General features: G+C 40.6%; 1 protein-coding gene across 3 annotated transcripts in view; it reads left to right on the top strand.

Moving 5' to 3' along the window:
* gdpd5b (glycerophosphodiester phosphodiesterase domain containing 5b) overlaps positions 1-16680 on the top strand; it is a 44655-nt gene that overhangs the window by 16160 nt on the left and 11815 nt on the right. For all 3 annotated transcript variants that reach the window (XR_001965999.2, XM_018748901.2, XM_018748902.2), the window contains exons 2-8: positions 2178-2352; positions 12757-12860; positions 13721-13814; positions 14093-14152; positions 14434-14532; positions 14763-14856; positions 15940-16085. Coding sequence is in view for 2 of the 3 variants with exons in the window: in XM_018748901.2 (XP_018604417.1) it covers positions 2236-2352; positions 12757-12860; positions 13721-13814; positions 14093-14152; positions 14434-14532; positions 14763-14856; positions 15940-16085 (714 nt within the window). In the remaining variant the exon portion in view is untranslated. The remainder of the gene's footprint in view (positions 1-2177; positions 2353-12756; positions 12861-13720; positions 13815-14092; positions 14153-14433; positions 14533-14762; positions 14857-15939; positions 16086-16680) is intronic.

Here is a 16680-nt window from a genome sequence, read left to right on the forward strand (position 1 = left end):
TTCATAAAACTGTGATTAAATTCAATTTCTGTATGATTATTACTGTGACCTTTGTTTTCTGTTGGCCTACAAAACTAATTTTTCGAAAAATATTTTTCTTCACTCATTTGAAATAAGTTAGCTGGAAGCCTTGCTGACTACAACTGTCAGCAGCAAGACTAACTTTGTACATTTAGCTGTTTTCTTTGCTTTTATCAGAATGTCATTGGCACCAGAGCTACTACCAACCCTCAAAGTGTTCTAGACATGCTGATAAGAAGCAAAGGGCATTATGGGTGATCAGTGGAGAAAAAGAGAACGCAGGCACTTTGACTAGGTTCCTGGGTAATTCCAGCCATGACTGGTGGCAGACCTGTTGAAACTGCCCCTGGTTTGAGGGTTCTGGAAAGCTGCATGTTCTTGTCCTTCCAGGTGAAAATCCCCCTCCCCTTAACTGCAGTTTAACATTTCGCAGGGCTAACTTTCAAAGCCTTCAGTGTCACCTTGGGTCCTAATGGATTCTGATAACACCAGTGACGTTTGCTTCTCTTCAGCAGCGGTTGGTACTGAAAAGAAGGTTAGTTTCTGTGTGATAAAAGAAGGATGAGTCACAAAGCTTCCCTCTCCAACTTGCAGGAGTGGAAAAAGTGAAATTTTGAGAAATATATTTACATATATCCCTGAACTTTTCTCAAGGGGTATATATGCACACACACACATATATACATATACACATCATATATAAAATGTTGGTCAGTGTTCAAATATACAGTAAGTGGGGGGGGAAAAACACTGCCCTCTTGGCATTTTCTTTAATGAAAGTGATGAAACACTACTTCAGAACTGAATTTGAATAACCAATATTAGGACAAAGTGGTGCATTACATATAGACCAAGAATGGATAGAATGTTAATTATGTTGAATGATAGGAAATGTATGAAAAATTACATAAATAATGAAACAGATTTCAGTGCTCACCAGTGCATGCTGTACTGTGTGTGTGTGTGTGTGTGTGTGTGTATATATATGTGTGTGTGTATGTAATATATATATATATATATATATATATATATATATATATATATATATATATATATATAAATAAATAAATAAATAAATAAATAAATAAATAAATAAATAAATAAATAAATAAATAAATAAATAAAAAATATACACACACACACATAGTCTAAAACCTCTTGTCCCAAGTGGGGTCATGGTGAACTGGAGCCCAACATAAGGCACAAGGCTGGAGGGGGAGAGGACACACCCAGGACGGGATGCCATTCCGTCACAAGGCATCCCAAGCAGGACTCGAACCCCAGACTCGCCAGAGAGCAGGACCTGGCCAAGCCTGCTGCACCACCACACCCCCCATGCTCTATATAATTTTTTTTAGAAAAAACATGGTAAATGAAAGATCCTGACATCCTCTTAGCACTGTGTTCTTCGTTTTTCAGTCGTGTGGCATCTGAATGGTGTACCAGTAATTTGTTTAGATTGACATTTTCATGCTAAATCACAACAGCACGGTGGCAGAGCAAGTAGTGCTGCTGTCTCACAGCACCTGGGTGGTGCGAGAGGACGTGGGTTTGATACCTGCTCAGTCTGTGTGGAGTTTGCATGTTCTCCCCGTGTCTGTGTGGGTTTCCTCTGGGTGCTCTGTTTTCTCCCACAGTCCAAAGACGTGCTGTTCAGGTTTTCCCATAGTGTGAGTGACAGAGAGTGTTTCACTGATGTATTGATGAGTGACCCATTGTAAGTAGTGTATCTAGCAGTGTAAGTCACCTTGGTGAATAAGGTGTGTGGGCTGATAACACTACATGGTATCTGTTGTAAGTTGCTTTGGAGAAAAGTGTCTGCTAAGTGAATAAATGTAATGTAAATGTTGCTGACGCAGGTGTTTTCATTCCTCAAAGGAAGTGGTGAGAATCAGTGCTTTGTGTTAATTTGATTTGTCCAATCCCTTTTTCATAAACATGAATTACCATCGTTTTTAATTTGAGTGATTGTATTGTTTCTTTCAGCATTTATTTGTAGCATCTACTGTAACTACTTCCCACTGGTCTAAGGAGGGAGATGCACCTGCTGCAGTTCAGACTCTGCCAATCTCATGAGTGGAGGCCTGCATTTCCGTGGGAGGCGCTGAGGATGGTGGTGTCTCTAACATGTGCCATCTTCTCTTTGCGTTTCGCAGGATCCTCTGCTCTTACTGTGATGTTAGTGGGCTGGTTTGGAGCCGGGACTGCTGGAGCATGGTGAAGCACCAACCCTTGCAGGTCTACGAGAGGCAGCTGTGCTTGTCATGTCTGACCGGGATTTATGGTTGCCGCTGGAAACGATACCAGCGGTCACATGACGACACCACCAAGGTGAGCTGCTTTGCTCCTGGGAGATATGGAGCATGTCATCTGTGCACTGTATGGGAGTTAATTTGGACAGTGATTAATGAACACAAATGTGCTGATCCACTTGTACACATGCACACACATATGAAAAAACATATTTAAACAGAGTAGTAGCGTGTTTATAGCTTGACTTTGAACAGTTTCTTCACATCCTCATTGCTCAGAACTCTGCACTTGTACGAAAAAGGAAATACTTCAGATTTTTTGCATGTGAGTTGAAGAGAGGTGGCGTTTAGTGTCAACAAAGTTATGCGGTCAGCATTTTAATAGTTCTCATGTACTTTTTTTTTTTTTTTTTTTTTTTTTTTTTTTTTTTTTTTTTAAAGTTCAGATGCTTTTTTTCAGCTGGAAAACATTATACTGCACTGAGAATCCAGAAACTTGGTGATGGAGACAATAAAGGAGAGGAATTAATATCTACCAAGGAGTGAATTTTAAATAGGCTTCTGCTTTCAGTTCTCAGGGAATAGCACCTTCTGGTACTTATTTTTACCTTTTTTTTTTTTTTTTTTTTTTTTTTTTTTTTTTCATTTAAATTCTTTTATTTGTGGATGTCCTTCTCCTTTGTTGAGAATGTGATTGGAAAAATTGCATTAATAAGCATGGCATTGGTTATTAAGATGAATAAAAACCCATCTTCCCCAGGTCTGCAATGAATTATTCTCAATGGGCTTTGTCCAGTTAACACAGATATTTTGACCATTTATATTTCAAAATGAAAATGACAAAATCCAATTTTTCATTAATTGAATGTTGTCTTTCTTTCTAAAACATGTTTTCAGCTGATCTTTGAAACATAAAATTTTAAATATGTGTTCGCTTGTAAGGATACCACAGGGTAAATAATGCCTGCAAATATCACAGAAATTTACTCTAACCTTTCTCAACATGTTTGTGGGTAGTTAAAGGTGTTACCCTCTTTGGTTTGTTTTGTGATGATCAGTACTACCTTCTGACACTTCTGGCAGTAAAGCGGATCTGGAGGACCTTGTTAAATCCACATTATTCTAATGCTACATGTAATAAAACATGGAGGACAAGAGGAGGTTAAGCCTGAGAAAACCAATGACTAGCTCTGGTTTCTCCTGGCCAGCTCGCTGCAGGATTATGTAGCACTGCAGCTGCTTATGTCGGCGGATTAATTAAAGAGGGACTAATTAGTTCCGTCCTCTGCTGTGTGGCCAAGGTGCATCTTCGCGTGGGTATTGAGGACTGGCTGGCTTTTCCTGATTCTCATTTCCCTAGTGGACCTCCCAACACCGTAACCTTGATCTCTGTAACGTCAGGACACCTTGGTCTGTGAAACACAATTATATCCCATCTATGGATACTAACATTATGCTGGTTAAAGGACAGGTTATAGGGAAGTACGAAATGTAAATAATGAATGTGTTACGCAAATATAATGTGCTTTTATAAATGCCATACCATGATGGTAATAACTCAGTGAAACTGAGAGAATCAGTTTATGAAAGCCAGTTTTTATATGTCAGACATTGGTTTCTTCCAAATATTGGTATCAATACTCAGAGTGTGGGATGTAAGGGCAGATATTGATTCTTGCGCTTTTTTCTTCAGACACTTTTTTTTTTTTTATTAGTGTATTGGTCACACTAATTTTATGTAAACAAAAAAGTGCCAAATTCCTGTTTTTAGAACAATACAGAATATGAAAATTTTAGTGAATTTTAGTAAGGTTTTTTCATTTTTCATACTGTTTAATGAAATTGTATTATCAAGTTGTAATTAAGTACTATCTTCATAACTTCAGTGTCAGTAAAGGCCTGAACATCCTAAATGTATAGTAATGAAATCCAGAACGTATCGATACAGTATTCATGCATTGTGGTACACAGTTTATTGTGGATAACATTATGTGGATTTCTCTTTTTTTTTTTTTTTTTTTTTTTTTTTTTTTTTCCTCCCCCCTATCTCTCGGCGGTAATCGGATATAGCAGCTTGGTTCCTGTTGTTGGAAGTCTTTAGCTGGCAGGATTTCGAAGTGTCAGCATTTTTAGCTCCACTGTGGCCTGCGTTCCTGGGTTTTGTTGTGCCTCATGACCTGTTGGGAGGAATTTCTGGTCATCTGCCCTTCTCCAACTGCACTGCCTGTTATGCAGGCCATTGTGCCAGATAAGAACCTGAATCTTCACTTACCTCTTGGACATTTGGTGTGTTTCAGCCTGTTTGAATTCCAGAGATAAGAAAACGCATAATGTTGTGGCTCTACCTAGGAAGGGCAATGTTTTGATGAAGAACTGAACTAGATAAAATCTGTCTTCATGAGCAATGGAGAACAAGGAACCAACATTATGGGGAAAAAATATATATCCCTGATTTTATTTTTTAGTAAAATGTTTTATTTATTTTTTTTACAGTCACCGCAGTGAAAGTATGGGTGACCAAATTACACTGTAAGTGCATAGATCCTTTATTCCCACATTATTTGGAGAATCACTGTGAGCACCCCCCATCATCCCCGCCATCACCCTGACACCAGATGTGGGTGGAAGTGTGCAGCTGCTGTGTAACACTGATGGTCACACCTTCATGGTGCATGAAGTGCCACATTCATCAAAACAAGAAATATTAAAGCAGCCCATCAGGTAAAAGTGACCCAAACATTTAATAGGAAGCTGTGTGTCTTGAATTGTTCTTGGAAAAGAATACAGAAAAGCAAGAGTGAATAGTAGCTATAGATAGATGTTAACACTTTTTCCCAGTATTCATAACACCTACAAGTGTCAAAAAGACAGGAAGGACCTGGTATCATCCTATCTTTATACAGCAGACAATAATTTAACATTTATTAATTTAGCTGATGCTTTTTCCAAAGCATTTTACAGTGCTATGCTACTTACAATTATTTACCCATTTATACAGTTGTGTAATTTTCCTGGTGTAATTTTTCAAGGGTAAGTGCCTTGTTCAAGGGTACGTACCATAGCCGGACATGGGATTTGAACTTTTATCCACCACACTACCTGCTGTCCCCCATATTTAGTTTGTAAAATGTGTGGAAACATTTGTCCACACTCTATAGTACAATCCCAACAGTCCACCTAAGGGTGTGTTTCTGTGTGGTATAAAGCCTTTGGAAAGGCTTGTTAATCTTATCAGGAACATAGGAGCAATTCTTTGGAAAATGTGAATAGCCATTGGTGAATGCTTTGCAGAATCCCGCATTCATTATGGTCTCATCTCTTAATCTGCTGTATGCAAAACCCACAGCTCTTGAATGAGAACTAATGTCAAACAACTTTCTGCAGAGAACTATGGAACTTGTATGCTTCAGAGGAGGCTTTTGGCCTTAAGTGAATCCAATGATTACCAGTTCTCCATTTCTCTGTAAGTCTGAAGATTAGTTGCTCTGGTACTCTTCTTAATGTAAAACTTACATGGCAAAATGCATTTTGGAAGAGGTGTGCCGTCTTCTCTCATGCTGTCGAGATGAGCTGATCTGCATGGCTGCCTCTCTATGAGCCCGGTGGATGCGCCTCGCTCTCGCAACGGTGCGAGCCACTAAATGCATGCCTACACAGAAAACGGATCCTGCCTCAGTAATAATTGAATGTTTTTCCGATCATCTGACGTAATACAGTCCAAAGGCATGGGCCAAATGGGCTCCCAACACCCATGTTCAGTGCGATTACAATCAAAGCCAAGTGAACCTGAACGCCAGTTGAAAAGCTTTGATTTGGCCTATCTTTCTTCAGCTATTTAATCCGCCATGTAGGCTGGCCTAAATTAAAGAGAACCCCAGCAGGCTAATTAGTGCAATGAGAACATTGAAATATTATATCCTGAAATATATTTGAGACATTGTCATTAGTTTTTCCAGATTTGGAAAGCTGCCACTAGCTTTACTAGTTACAATTTTACCCCTTCTTGGTTCTGTTTTACAGTTATTTAGGCCTCTATACAGAGACATTAAGCAATGTGTCCCAGTTCTCAGTGCTTAAGCCTCTACTTTGCAATGCATCCAGGGAAAATTTCACTTTCACTTGGACAAGCGAGGACCTTGCAGTTTCTGAATGGTTTAAACAGCCAACTGCCTCGGTCAAGGAATGAAGTGAGGATGGATGATATTGTCCACAGAACAATGCAGTTTGTTAAATATTGATGTATAGTTTGTTATTCTTTGCAAAATTACCAGAGGAAAAAGTGGTTTCAAAAAAGCCCTCAGAGCATTAAAGTTTGTCTTTAGAAGCAGATTTGAGAAAAATCAAACAAGCAAAATCTCATGATCTCACACAAAAGGCCTTGTTTTTCCATTTATTTTTGACATTCTAGAATTTTTTGGATGTTGAAGGGCTACTTATCACACACAACAGTTTGATCCTGAATAGTTAATGTCAATAACCACATTTAACCATCTAATTTACCCTTTTTGAATAATGGGATACAGCAGGTTTGGCTGGTCTGGGGTTCGAGCTGTGCTTGAGGTGCCTTGTGACGGACTGGCATCTCATCCTGGTTGCAACCCCTTCCCCCTTGGCCTTGTGCACTGTGTTGCCGGGTAAGGCTCTGTCTTACTGCCCCCCTGCTCCAGATATACGGTTGTTGCCAACGGATTGTGAACAATGAGAGCGCATGTAAAATTCCTAATCTTACATTCACATTTATAATGTAAGTGTATAATCTTGTATGTATCTCTGTTTTACACTGTGGTTTTGGTCATGTGTGTTTACCACATGTTTTTCAAGTGAAGAAAATTATGTAATTTGGAATTGTGTTTACTTAAATTGGCAGCCTATGCCCCAGGAGGGGTGGAAGGGGTTGATGATGGTACTTATAAAACTGTATATTTGCTGATCTAGTTCCAGGTTTAGTACCTGGCTCACAGAGGCAGTATTAGTTTCAGAGGGATTTATGTCGGAAACCTTTTGCTCAGTTGTATAACAGCTACTCTGAATCAGCACTCTGGCATATATTTCTAAAGTGGTAAATATGTTCATTTAAATTCAGTACCTCACAAGCAGCCTGATGGTATGATGCAAATGCATGTTACTGCTATGGTCAGGTGTTTGCACAGAGTAATTGCATGCAATTTGAACAAAATTATCGCGTACAGGCCTGTTATTAAAGTCAACACTTCTCAGCTGCTGTTCAAAAACATAAACACTGATAGACCATGGTGTGGAAACAGTTGTAAATCTCCAGGGAATTACTGTAATTATTATTTTCAGTACCCATGTAGTAAATACCTGGTTACCCCCATTTCCTTTTTGTATTTACCTACATGCATGCATTTTAAGCCTGGCTGTGTACAACTGTGTTTTTGTTCTGTGCCAAATGTTTCAGTTGTCTGAATTTTTTTCCTGAGACTGTGCAAATTTCCTGGAATCTTTGTTTATTCTAGTCAGCTACTGACAAGTGTGTAGCCTCATGCTCTGAACTGTATGTTAAATCTCCACATGGGCTGTACAAATACCTTAAACTCAAAATATATGACTATCAGTCTGGGATAGTTTTTAAAATAATGCATGGCAAGTAAAGAAATGGGGCAAGTGTTGCTATTGTTCTCTTACTGTCACAATGGTTGACACTAGCAGCTTTGACACTGTTGATGAGAAGTACCGTTATCTCATCTTCTGCGCTGATCTTGGTCTACTGCGCAGACAGACAGGGGATTCTCACCAAGTGTTGTGACGGTGTTTAAGATGTCTTGAAGTGACAGTACAGCCAGGTGCTGGTTTAACCCGAAAGGGGAAGGTTACAGAACAGGAGTACCCCGAGGGGCGCAGGTGCATCTCTTCTCTGACATCTCCCCAGCAACCCCTGCTCCTGTCACATCTCTTCTCCCTGGATACCCTTCATCCTCTGACAGTTTGTATGCTGATAAATAATTCCGCTGTCATATCTGCTCATGACACACCTTTCCTATTTTCTCAAAATTTCATGCAAGTTCAAAGTATATTTAATATAGTGGTTCCTCTCATGTTTTGTCTGCGCTGGACGCACTTAGCATGTCAGCTACCATTAGACTGAACCTGGAACAGCTCACAGACACTCAGGGCCACCCAGGGCATGTTGAAGAATGAATAATCTTTTGGATGTTATATTGCTGGGTGTAAATATTTGCTCAAGGCACTTGCAGATTTTTGCATGTTCGAGTTTAAGTATGTTTTACTTGTTTGTACAAATAACCATTAGAAATAATGCACCGAGGTCTGTTGTGCTGAATGTAATTTGAATGGTGTAACAAAAAGGAATAGATATAAAAAAAAAAAAAAAAAAAAACTTGTTAGTGGAAAAACAATCCAGTAATTAACTTCTTGGATTCAAGCACAGCATTAATCCTGTGAATGGTTTGTAGCCGGAGCCAGAAAACGTTCAGTTTAACTGAGCCCACATGCTTAATATTTAATATGCAGTGTCAGAATTTTGCGGGCTGTTTTGATGGATTTTTTTCTAGGGTTTAGTTTACTATTAATTATTGTTGTATGAATAGAAAGACCACTGTAAATATTAAAGATTTGAGTCATCCACCTAGTGGTGTCGGTACATCTTGGTTTGTCATGCTTGGCTGGGTGCACATGAATGCAAATGCTCCCACATGAGGCTGTGTCAGATGAGGGTATCTGACAAGCAGAGGGTTGGGTGACGGTCCGGTCCATGAATGTTTGAAAGACAGCCTTGAGAGCTCTGCTGATACTGGTGATGAGGTGGGAGGTGTGGAGTAGATGCTAAACTGGAGTAGAAACTAAGGAAGAAAAGGACTCTGAAAAAGAAACGGGTCTCCTGAGGGAGCGGGCGGCAAACCTGTGGTCCTGTGTATGATGGTATAACACTCCAGCATTTTATGATGCACTGTGACTTTTCGTGATGTCCGTAGTGGCTTGTGTCTGCTGATGATCTTCAGCAGGAACAGTTCATATCGGCCTTTCCAGTCCACAGGAATACTGTATTGACCTGCAGTACTGCAGTCACTGGTTGTTGGGCTATGCTGAGAATGTATACAGATTGATAAACAAAGGAAGCAAACCGGTTTGGCATAAGTTCTAACAATGAGGTTTTGGTCATCCATCAGCATGACCAGTCTAGCACCTCTCAGTTGTGTCTTTGCGGAGTAATTTGAACACAAAGGTTTGCAATGTTTTACAAAAACAGGCCTGTCAGAGAGAGTGTTGGCCAGGGATTCGACCGCGAAGAACTGCTGAGTTTAGTGAAAACGGGTGTCTCATTGTTGGCTATATTTCAGGCTATTGCATGAAGCTGGCTAGAAAATGCAGAATAATTAGCAGTCATCCTCTCATAGCAGGCATCAGTTATTAAAACATTTATCCAAGTGTGTTTGCCTTAAAAAAAAAAAAAAAAAAAAAGACAGACATATTTTAGTAGTGTACAGATGTTGAAAATTTTATTGGGTGATTTGCTTCAGATTTAGAAATGAATATGGTACCATAAATCTCATGTGACCCATTTAGTGTGATGTAATGCAGTTTCTTTTTTTTTTTTTTTTTTCTTTTGGAAACACTTTGTCAAACACTTATTAATTAATCTTGATGCAGAGGTGCATTGTGTGACTCCAATACTGCGGAAGCTAGCTCGTGTCTCATACTGTTGAAGTGAAGGCAAACCAACCCACATCGCTATGAAACGGTATTTTGTTGAAACACAGCCCACCCTGGTGTATGGTTGGGTATATGGCTCCGATGTCGCCACTTATCGCAGCCGTCGCCATGAAGCACTCTATGAAAGCTGCCATTGTGTTCAACTGCCATGGTGACTGGGAGCACTGAGTAGCTGTAGTCACACCAGCAGGTCTGAAAGTCGGTACTAGGACTGGTTTTGTGAATGATGGTAATCTGCCTGAATGGGAAAGAATAGATAACAGCTGTCCAGGGTGCGAGTGTTCCAACAGCAAGCTCAGGTGCTGAGAGGATGCGTTATCCCATACAGAGCCTTTCTGGAAAGGGGACACTAGTACAACAACCACAAGACCATACATTGTCCATCTGTTCAGTAAATAAAAATACTTGTGTTCTTCATTAAATCCCTCAATTGCAGACTTGCAGACCTAAATCCTCTGAAGTCAGGACCCTGTGGAAGAGCTGCTAGCCTTTACAGGGTCAAAAGTAAAACCATCCAAATTCTTCATCCCCAGGAATTTGCCCAATGGTGCAATGCACAAAGAGCACAAACACATCAGTAATTCTTATTTTTGTGGGCCTCGTATGTTTACAAACGCAACATCTCCCCTTTGTTTTGGCAGCTTCCAGCAAATCTTTGTAGCACTCCTTAAGAGACTTACACCCTCATCCTTTTTATCCTTCTATTTATAGCCCATAAATGGTCAGTGAAGCTTAGTTTAATATATGGCACCTGTGCTTCTAGTCTTCCTTTCACTAAGCACATGAATTTAGTGGCATTTGGTTTAAAAGAAAAAAAATCATTCTTTTCCCTGAAAGAGGACAGCAATCTTCTCTCCTTTCTTAGTGGTTAGCTTGGTGACATCTAGACAAACCACAGTCCACGTCAGTGTACTCCATGACCTGTTATCTGCCTTTCATGTTAGAAGAACTTCATTTTTATCTTTTCTCTTTTCTTTCTACCTTCTAAGGGAAATTTAGTTAGAAAATACTTATTTTCTAAAATTTAAATAGAAAATTTTGAAATGATTGAGTTTTTTTGACATATGGCTTGTTTAAAAAAAAAAAAAAAAAAAAAAAAAACACATACAGTGTCTAGGTATAGGTAGTGCTCATGTGTACATGCAGCAGTTAAATCAAAATTCATGGCCGCCCCTTGAAATTTATGTAATTTAATGAAAAGGAAGCACGACTGCTGTAGAGAATGAGTCTCAGAACCGGGGCTGAGAAAGCTCCTAGAGCACACTGCTAGTCAGCCTTTATTATTGTGATGCATAATGCAGGGACATTATTAATCTAATTAATTCAGGCTGAACCTTCAGGGAACTTCTGCGCGCAGTGTTTTCTGGACTACAAATTTCCTGCAGGTCCTCACCATGCAACATACTTCTCCAAGTATGAAAGTACCTGATTCCTAATTCTTCATATATAACTAACTGTATGCTTACTTTGACATAAGCAGCTGTTTGGAGCAATTTAAGTGTTAAAACAGTTTAATTGCTGCAATTCATCCATTTATTAATGTTGTTTGCTTGTTCAGTGCAGCAGGCCTGCAGTGGTCTCTAAATCATTTGGGTGTGATACCTGGAGGGGGTGCCATCCTATTGTAGACAGCAACACACATATATGCATGTATTTGGACTTTGGGAGGAAATAGTATCTGGAGGAAACCAGTGTAGATACAGGAAGAGCTCTGCCAAGGCTGAGTAAGGATCGAACCATCAGATGAGGGTGGTGTTCAGAACATGTTCGGAGCTGTTTTCCTTTCGCATGAGCTCCAAAGTCACAAAGAAAGCCAATAATAATAATACCGTATTAATCCTCTTGGGGAAATTCACTCAGGCTGTGTTGAGACAGTGTCACATACACATCATTGGACTGAGAGAGAAAACAGAGTGCCTGGTGGAAACCCACGCAGACTCGGAGAACGTGCAAGCTCCACACAAACTGATTAAGGATTGAACTGGCTATACACTTCTTATAGTCTGCAACCCTGGGGTCCAGTTGCGTCTTGGTGCGGACAGATGCAGTCAGCATTCTTGGATCATGGAGTGGTGTGAACATAAATGCCTTTGATAGGGTCTCCCATTAAGAGAGCAAGTGAGAGCATGGAGCCTAGGGGCGCTTAAGCACACTTGTCGGCTGCAATTACCAGGATTAAGTCTACTGGCACTGCCCATTTGGACCAGGTGCCTTGCCTGGAGAAGAGGAGCTCTATCGCATACAGCTATGTCAGTGTTTCATTATTACCTTACTTTTGCTGAAGCTTTTATCGAAAGTGACTTACACTTTTGCACATTTATACAGCTCAGTTCTTTTTAACAGTTTTATGTACTCATTATTTTTTACTCAGTACCTTGCTAAAGGGTAAATCAGGCTAGAAGTTCATGTCTTTAACGCCATCCGTTCTTGCTGCTGTAAACATACAGCTGTCCAGTCTTTCTGTGTTTCTCACTGTAAGCTTCAATGTGTTGTCTTTCCCCTCCCCCCGCCTCCAGATTAGTCTTTACTGACTCTGGGACAGATTACTCCAGCTGGCCTTGCAATGTGCAAGCCAGACATTTGGCCCATTTTTTTTAATTTACAAATGTTGACAGCTTGCCAAGGATTTGACAGAGAAACCTCCAAATAAACAGTGTATTTTCACAGACTCATGTCTCTTATAAACCCCCCTTAATTTAGCTTCAACAACCCCATTTCTGCTCTGCCATTTTACCCCGTTGCCCTAGCAGGCTGCTAATGTGAGTGGTTTCTGTGTCTACATTTCTTTCAGTGGGAGATCCTGTGGTTCCTCATCCTTTCCGGAACCTTCTCTCTGCTCCTGGTCTGGTTTTATTTCTGGTGGGAGGCACGCAACGATTACAATGAGTTCAACTGGTAAGTACTCTGCCACACAGTGGTGTGCTGGGCATGGGGTAATGGAATGATGTTAAATGCCAAGAGTTTTGGTGACAGGAAAGCATGAGTTTAGAGAAGACACCGATAGTTTATTGATGTATGTATTTAGATTGGATGCTGTTTATTCTAGGGCACAGCAAGGCTGAGCGATGTCCAGCAGCAGTGCTCATAGGTTTTTGCTCCGTCAACAGCACAACCAAAGCGACTGCTAGATAACATTATTGCATTCTTCATTCCTTCTCACCCTCACACACACTCTTGTTCTCTCTTCAAAGTAATTTTGCTGGTTTTTCCTTCCTTCTTGGTTCCCACTTCTTCCATCTCCTCATGAATCAGTGATCAAAATGTTGTTTGATTTTAAGTGGTTTACAAAAGCCAGTGAAAAAAACTGATAAGGACACCAATGCAATAAACAAGATGAACATTAAAGACAAAGTCTAATGGGAGGGTGTAGGTGTTCTTCATGGCTTTGTGCTTTCATCTGACACCTTCATGACCTTCTGTCGCTGGCTCAATTTGTTATTGGAATTATCACTGTTAAATGCCTCTGCAATTATTCCATACTCAGTAAATTGACATAGTTCATTATCTTGGCAGATACCAAGTGTTTTTAAGTCACGCAGAATAATGAAATCTGGCAGTAGTGTGGGGCCACTGGAGAGTCCTGTTTCCAAACCACTGCTCCGTATCCAGAGCACTTCATTAGTGACTATTATGGGTTCAGTTAAATAGCTGTCTGAATGATGTTTCTCCAAGGACTCTCTATTTATGCTGTATTGTCGCGTTACCTTTAACCACAGAAGCATTGGTGTTTATGTTTTCTCTTTCTGCCTCTCAAGGTCTTTGTATAACCAGTCTGGGGAGTGGAGTGACAGGACCGTTCCGATCCTCGCTACAACAGCCGCAGGCTTCACCTACATTACATTGCTTATGGTGAGTCATCATCAAACATCCTGGACGAGTTGCTACAGACCCTCAACCATGTCTGACACCAGTGCTGTTTCCAAAACAGCTGGAAAACCTGTGTTTCCCAAGTTCCTCAGCAGCTTGTTTTTCCCCTGATGGCCTCGAGGAAGCACATCTTGCCGTGTTAACTTGTTTTATTTTCAATATATTATAGCAGCTCCAGTATTGAGCTGATGCAGTTGCAAGTAACTAAGGGTTTCGGTTTCGTCACAAAAGTTCTTTACTGTCCATTTTTCACATTCCAGGTTCTGGCTCTTTGTCATGTGGCAGTGGGACAGCAGCTAAACCTGCACTGGCTGCACAAGGTAACTTGGCTAAAACTCAGCTGAGTTAATGTGTGGTTGGCGAGGATGTACAGGTGCACTATGGCTAACTATGGAAATGAAGGGTCAGAGGACATTTGAGGGATGTTGAATGCGGACAGTGTATGAGATTGCCAGCTGTTACAGTCTGCCCCCTGCCACCAAGGCAAACAAGAATAAGGGATGATGGGAGGTGAAATGGAGATGTCCTGACTGGGAAATATTCTGGTGTGGACCTTGCCTCCATGTACTGCATTGTTAGATGTTTGTGGGTTTGTCTGCAGATTGGTGTGACTGCAGCACTACTCACAACCATCACTGGGGTGATTTCTGTCAATCAGATGTGGGCAGAGGAGTGGGACATCATCCTGATCTCTCTCCAGGTCAGTGCAAACCAACATGAATCCTCAAGTAAGTTTTTACAGCCCCTTTATTACTGCATTTTCACAGCTGGAGAATTTTGGACAAATGGACAGCACATGGAAAGTGCGCTGATAACCCTGGTGACACAACAGATTGTTTCTTACACACATGGGGTCTATGTGAAGGGTGATGTCAGTGATACAAATTTTCTGTGAATGACCATGTGATAGATTTCTCTGTTTGATCCTAGGCCACAGGTCCATTCTTACATATTGGTGCTGTGGCTGCCTTCACAGCTCTGGCGTGGATAGTTGCTGGACAGGTCGCTCGTGTGGAAAAGACAAGTAAGTCTGCCACTGTTGCTCCACTGGGGCAATAGAACAATGACACATGAGCCATAAGCAAACTTTGTTGACAAGGACAGCAGTTTACCTGTCACATGAGATCATCTTGCAGTCTCCAGTTTAGGATTTTATGGATTAGATTTGTTACCTGTCTAGTGCTGCATAAGTCCCTCAGACCACTTAACATAAGCATGGAAAGATGGAAGATGTCCTCCATATCTAGAAGGCTTTAAGTTGTACCACTCCCTCGATTTTGATGTGTGTGCTAGCTGGCAAGATACAAAACTGTACACTTGATGCTTAATGCTATCTTTAGTATCTTTTCATTAAAGAACTTAATTGACGCTAGAGAACAGCTAGATGCAGTTTTTAACCACAGTTGCTTTGTTTGCTCATCACCTTTGTCCATTCACTAGTCGCTCATTGTTGGGGTGGAAAACGGGAGGGCTCTGGGTTGAATGGCAATGAGATTCCAGAGAACAGAGGTGAACACTCTTGCGTCTTGCACCTGTAACTGGAGTTGGCGCATGATGCATTCTGGCCTCACCTTGGTGCCGACCTTGAGAGCTTTGACTCTTTTTCTCGGGCAGCTTTACAGTCAGAGGAAACCTGCTCATGATCTTCGTAGTCATGTTTTGAGACTAGATGATGGAAATGTAGTTTTGCAATAAATAAAGGGGGAACATATTTATACTGCTGTGGTTTACTATATGCAGACAGGTACAAAAAGTGCAGCATCACTTAACATGTTTACTTGCATAATTTAAATTCCCTGATATTCCCTGCTTGCATTCAGTTGTTGAAGATACTTTTGTTCAAAGTGAATTCCCTTGTTTTACACTCGTAGAAGTATACCTTCCAACCATCTTTTGTGGACAGATTCTTATTGTTGTTGTTAAGTAGTTAACTGGGCACTTTGCTACTCAGCTGGCATTTCAGTTATAAACTCATTGAAAAACCCTGATTATGTGAAAGATCCAGGGTTGTGAACCCATAAACTAGACCTTCCTACTCCCCTGATACTGTTGCTATACATGCCTGTCGACCCACCTGATTTGACCACCCTCCCCCTCTGGTGCACAGGGCTACAGGTAGTCCTCCTGTTGCTGTACGTGGGGGCACTGCTGGCTCTCTACCTGGTGCCCCTCACCATCACATCCCCGTGCATCATGGACCGGAGCAGTCTGAAGCCACGACCAGCCATAATTGGCCATCGGGGAGCACCAATGGTGAGTCTGCAGGCCCAATCCCCACCGTACAAAGGAACACAAGCTGTTGCAAAGAGAGAAAATACTGTAATGTCAGGGTCCCTCAGAGCAGCTAATTTCTGTTCTTTCTGTTGCTTGGAGCTTTGCTTAAATATTGATGGATTTCACTGTCCAAGTCTGAAAATAGCATAGGAACAGAGCATAGTATTCAGGGCATTCTACAGACTTTTGTTACCAATTATAAAGAAACTTAAGTTATTTGCTGAATTATGGCAGCACTCTTATAGCAGTAAAAGTAATATGAATTAAATTATAATTGCTATAAATAAAAAAGAAGCAAGTGATATATTAGAATTGATAAATATATTATACCCGTCAAAAGTTTGAGTTCCACTTGCTGGAAAGTAGTCTTTTTTTTTTTTTTTTTCATAAGGCATTTGAAAAAAGTTTGATCAGGAACTAGCTTTCATGTGTTCCTAGCTCCTCTGTGGCAGTTCCCAGAGATGTAGGACACTTGTGAGCTGCTTTGTTTTCACTCTCACATTGTTAATCTCATCCATGAATTGCCCAGGTGGACGAGGTATATTCACACTCTTCACTGGTACTGTATACAATA

Source organism: Scleropages formosus, chromosome 10 (genome assembly GCF_900964775.1).
Source record: "Scleropages formosus chromosome 10, fSclFor1.1, whole genome shotgun sequence".
In the NCBI taxonomy this organism is placed as follows: domain Eukaryota; kingdom Metazoa; phylum Chordata; class Actinopteri; order Osteoglossiformes; family Osteoglossidae; genus Scleropages; species Scleropages formosus.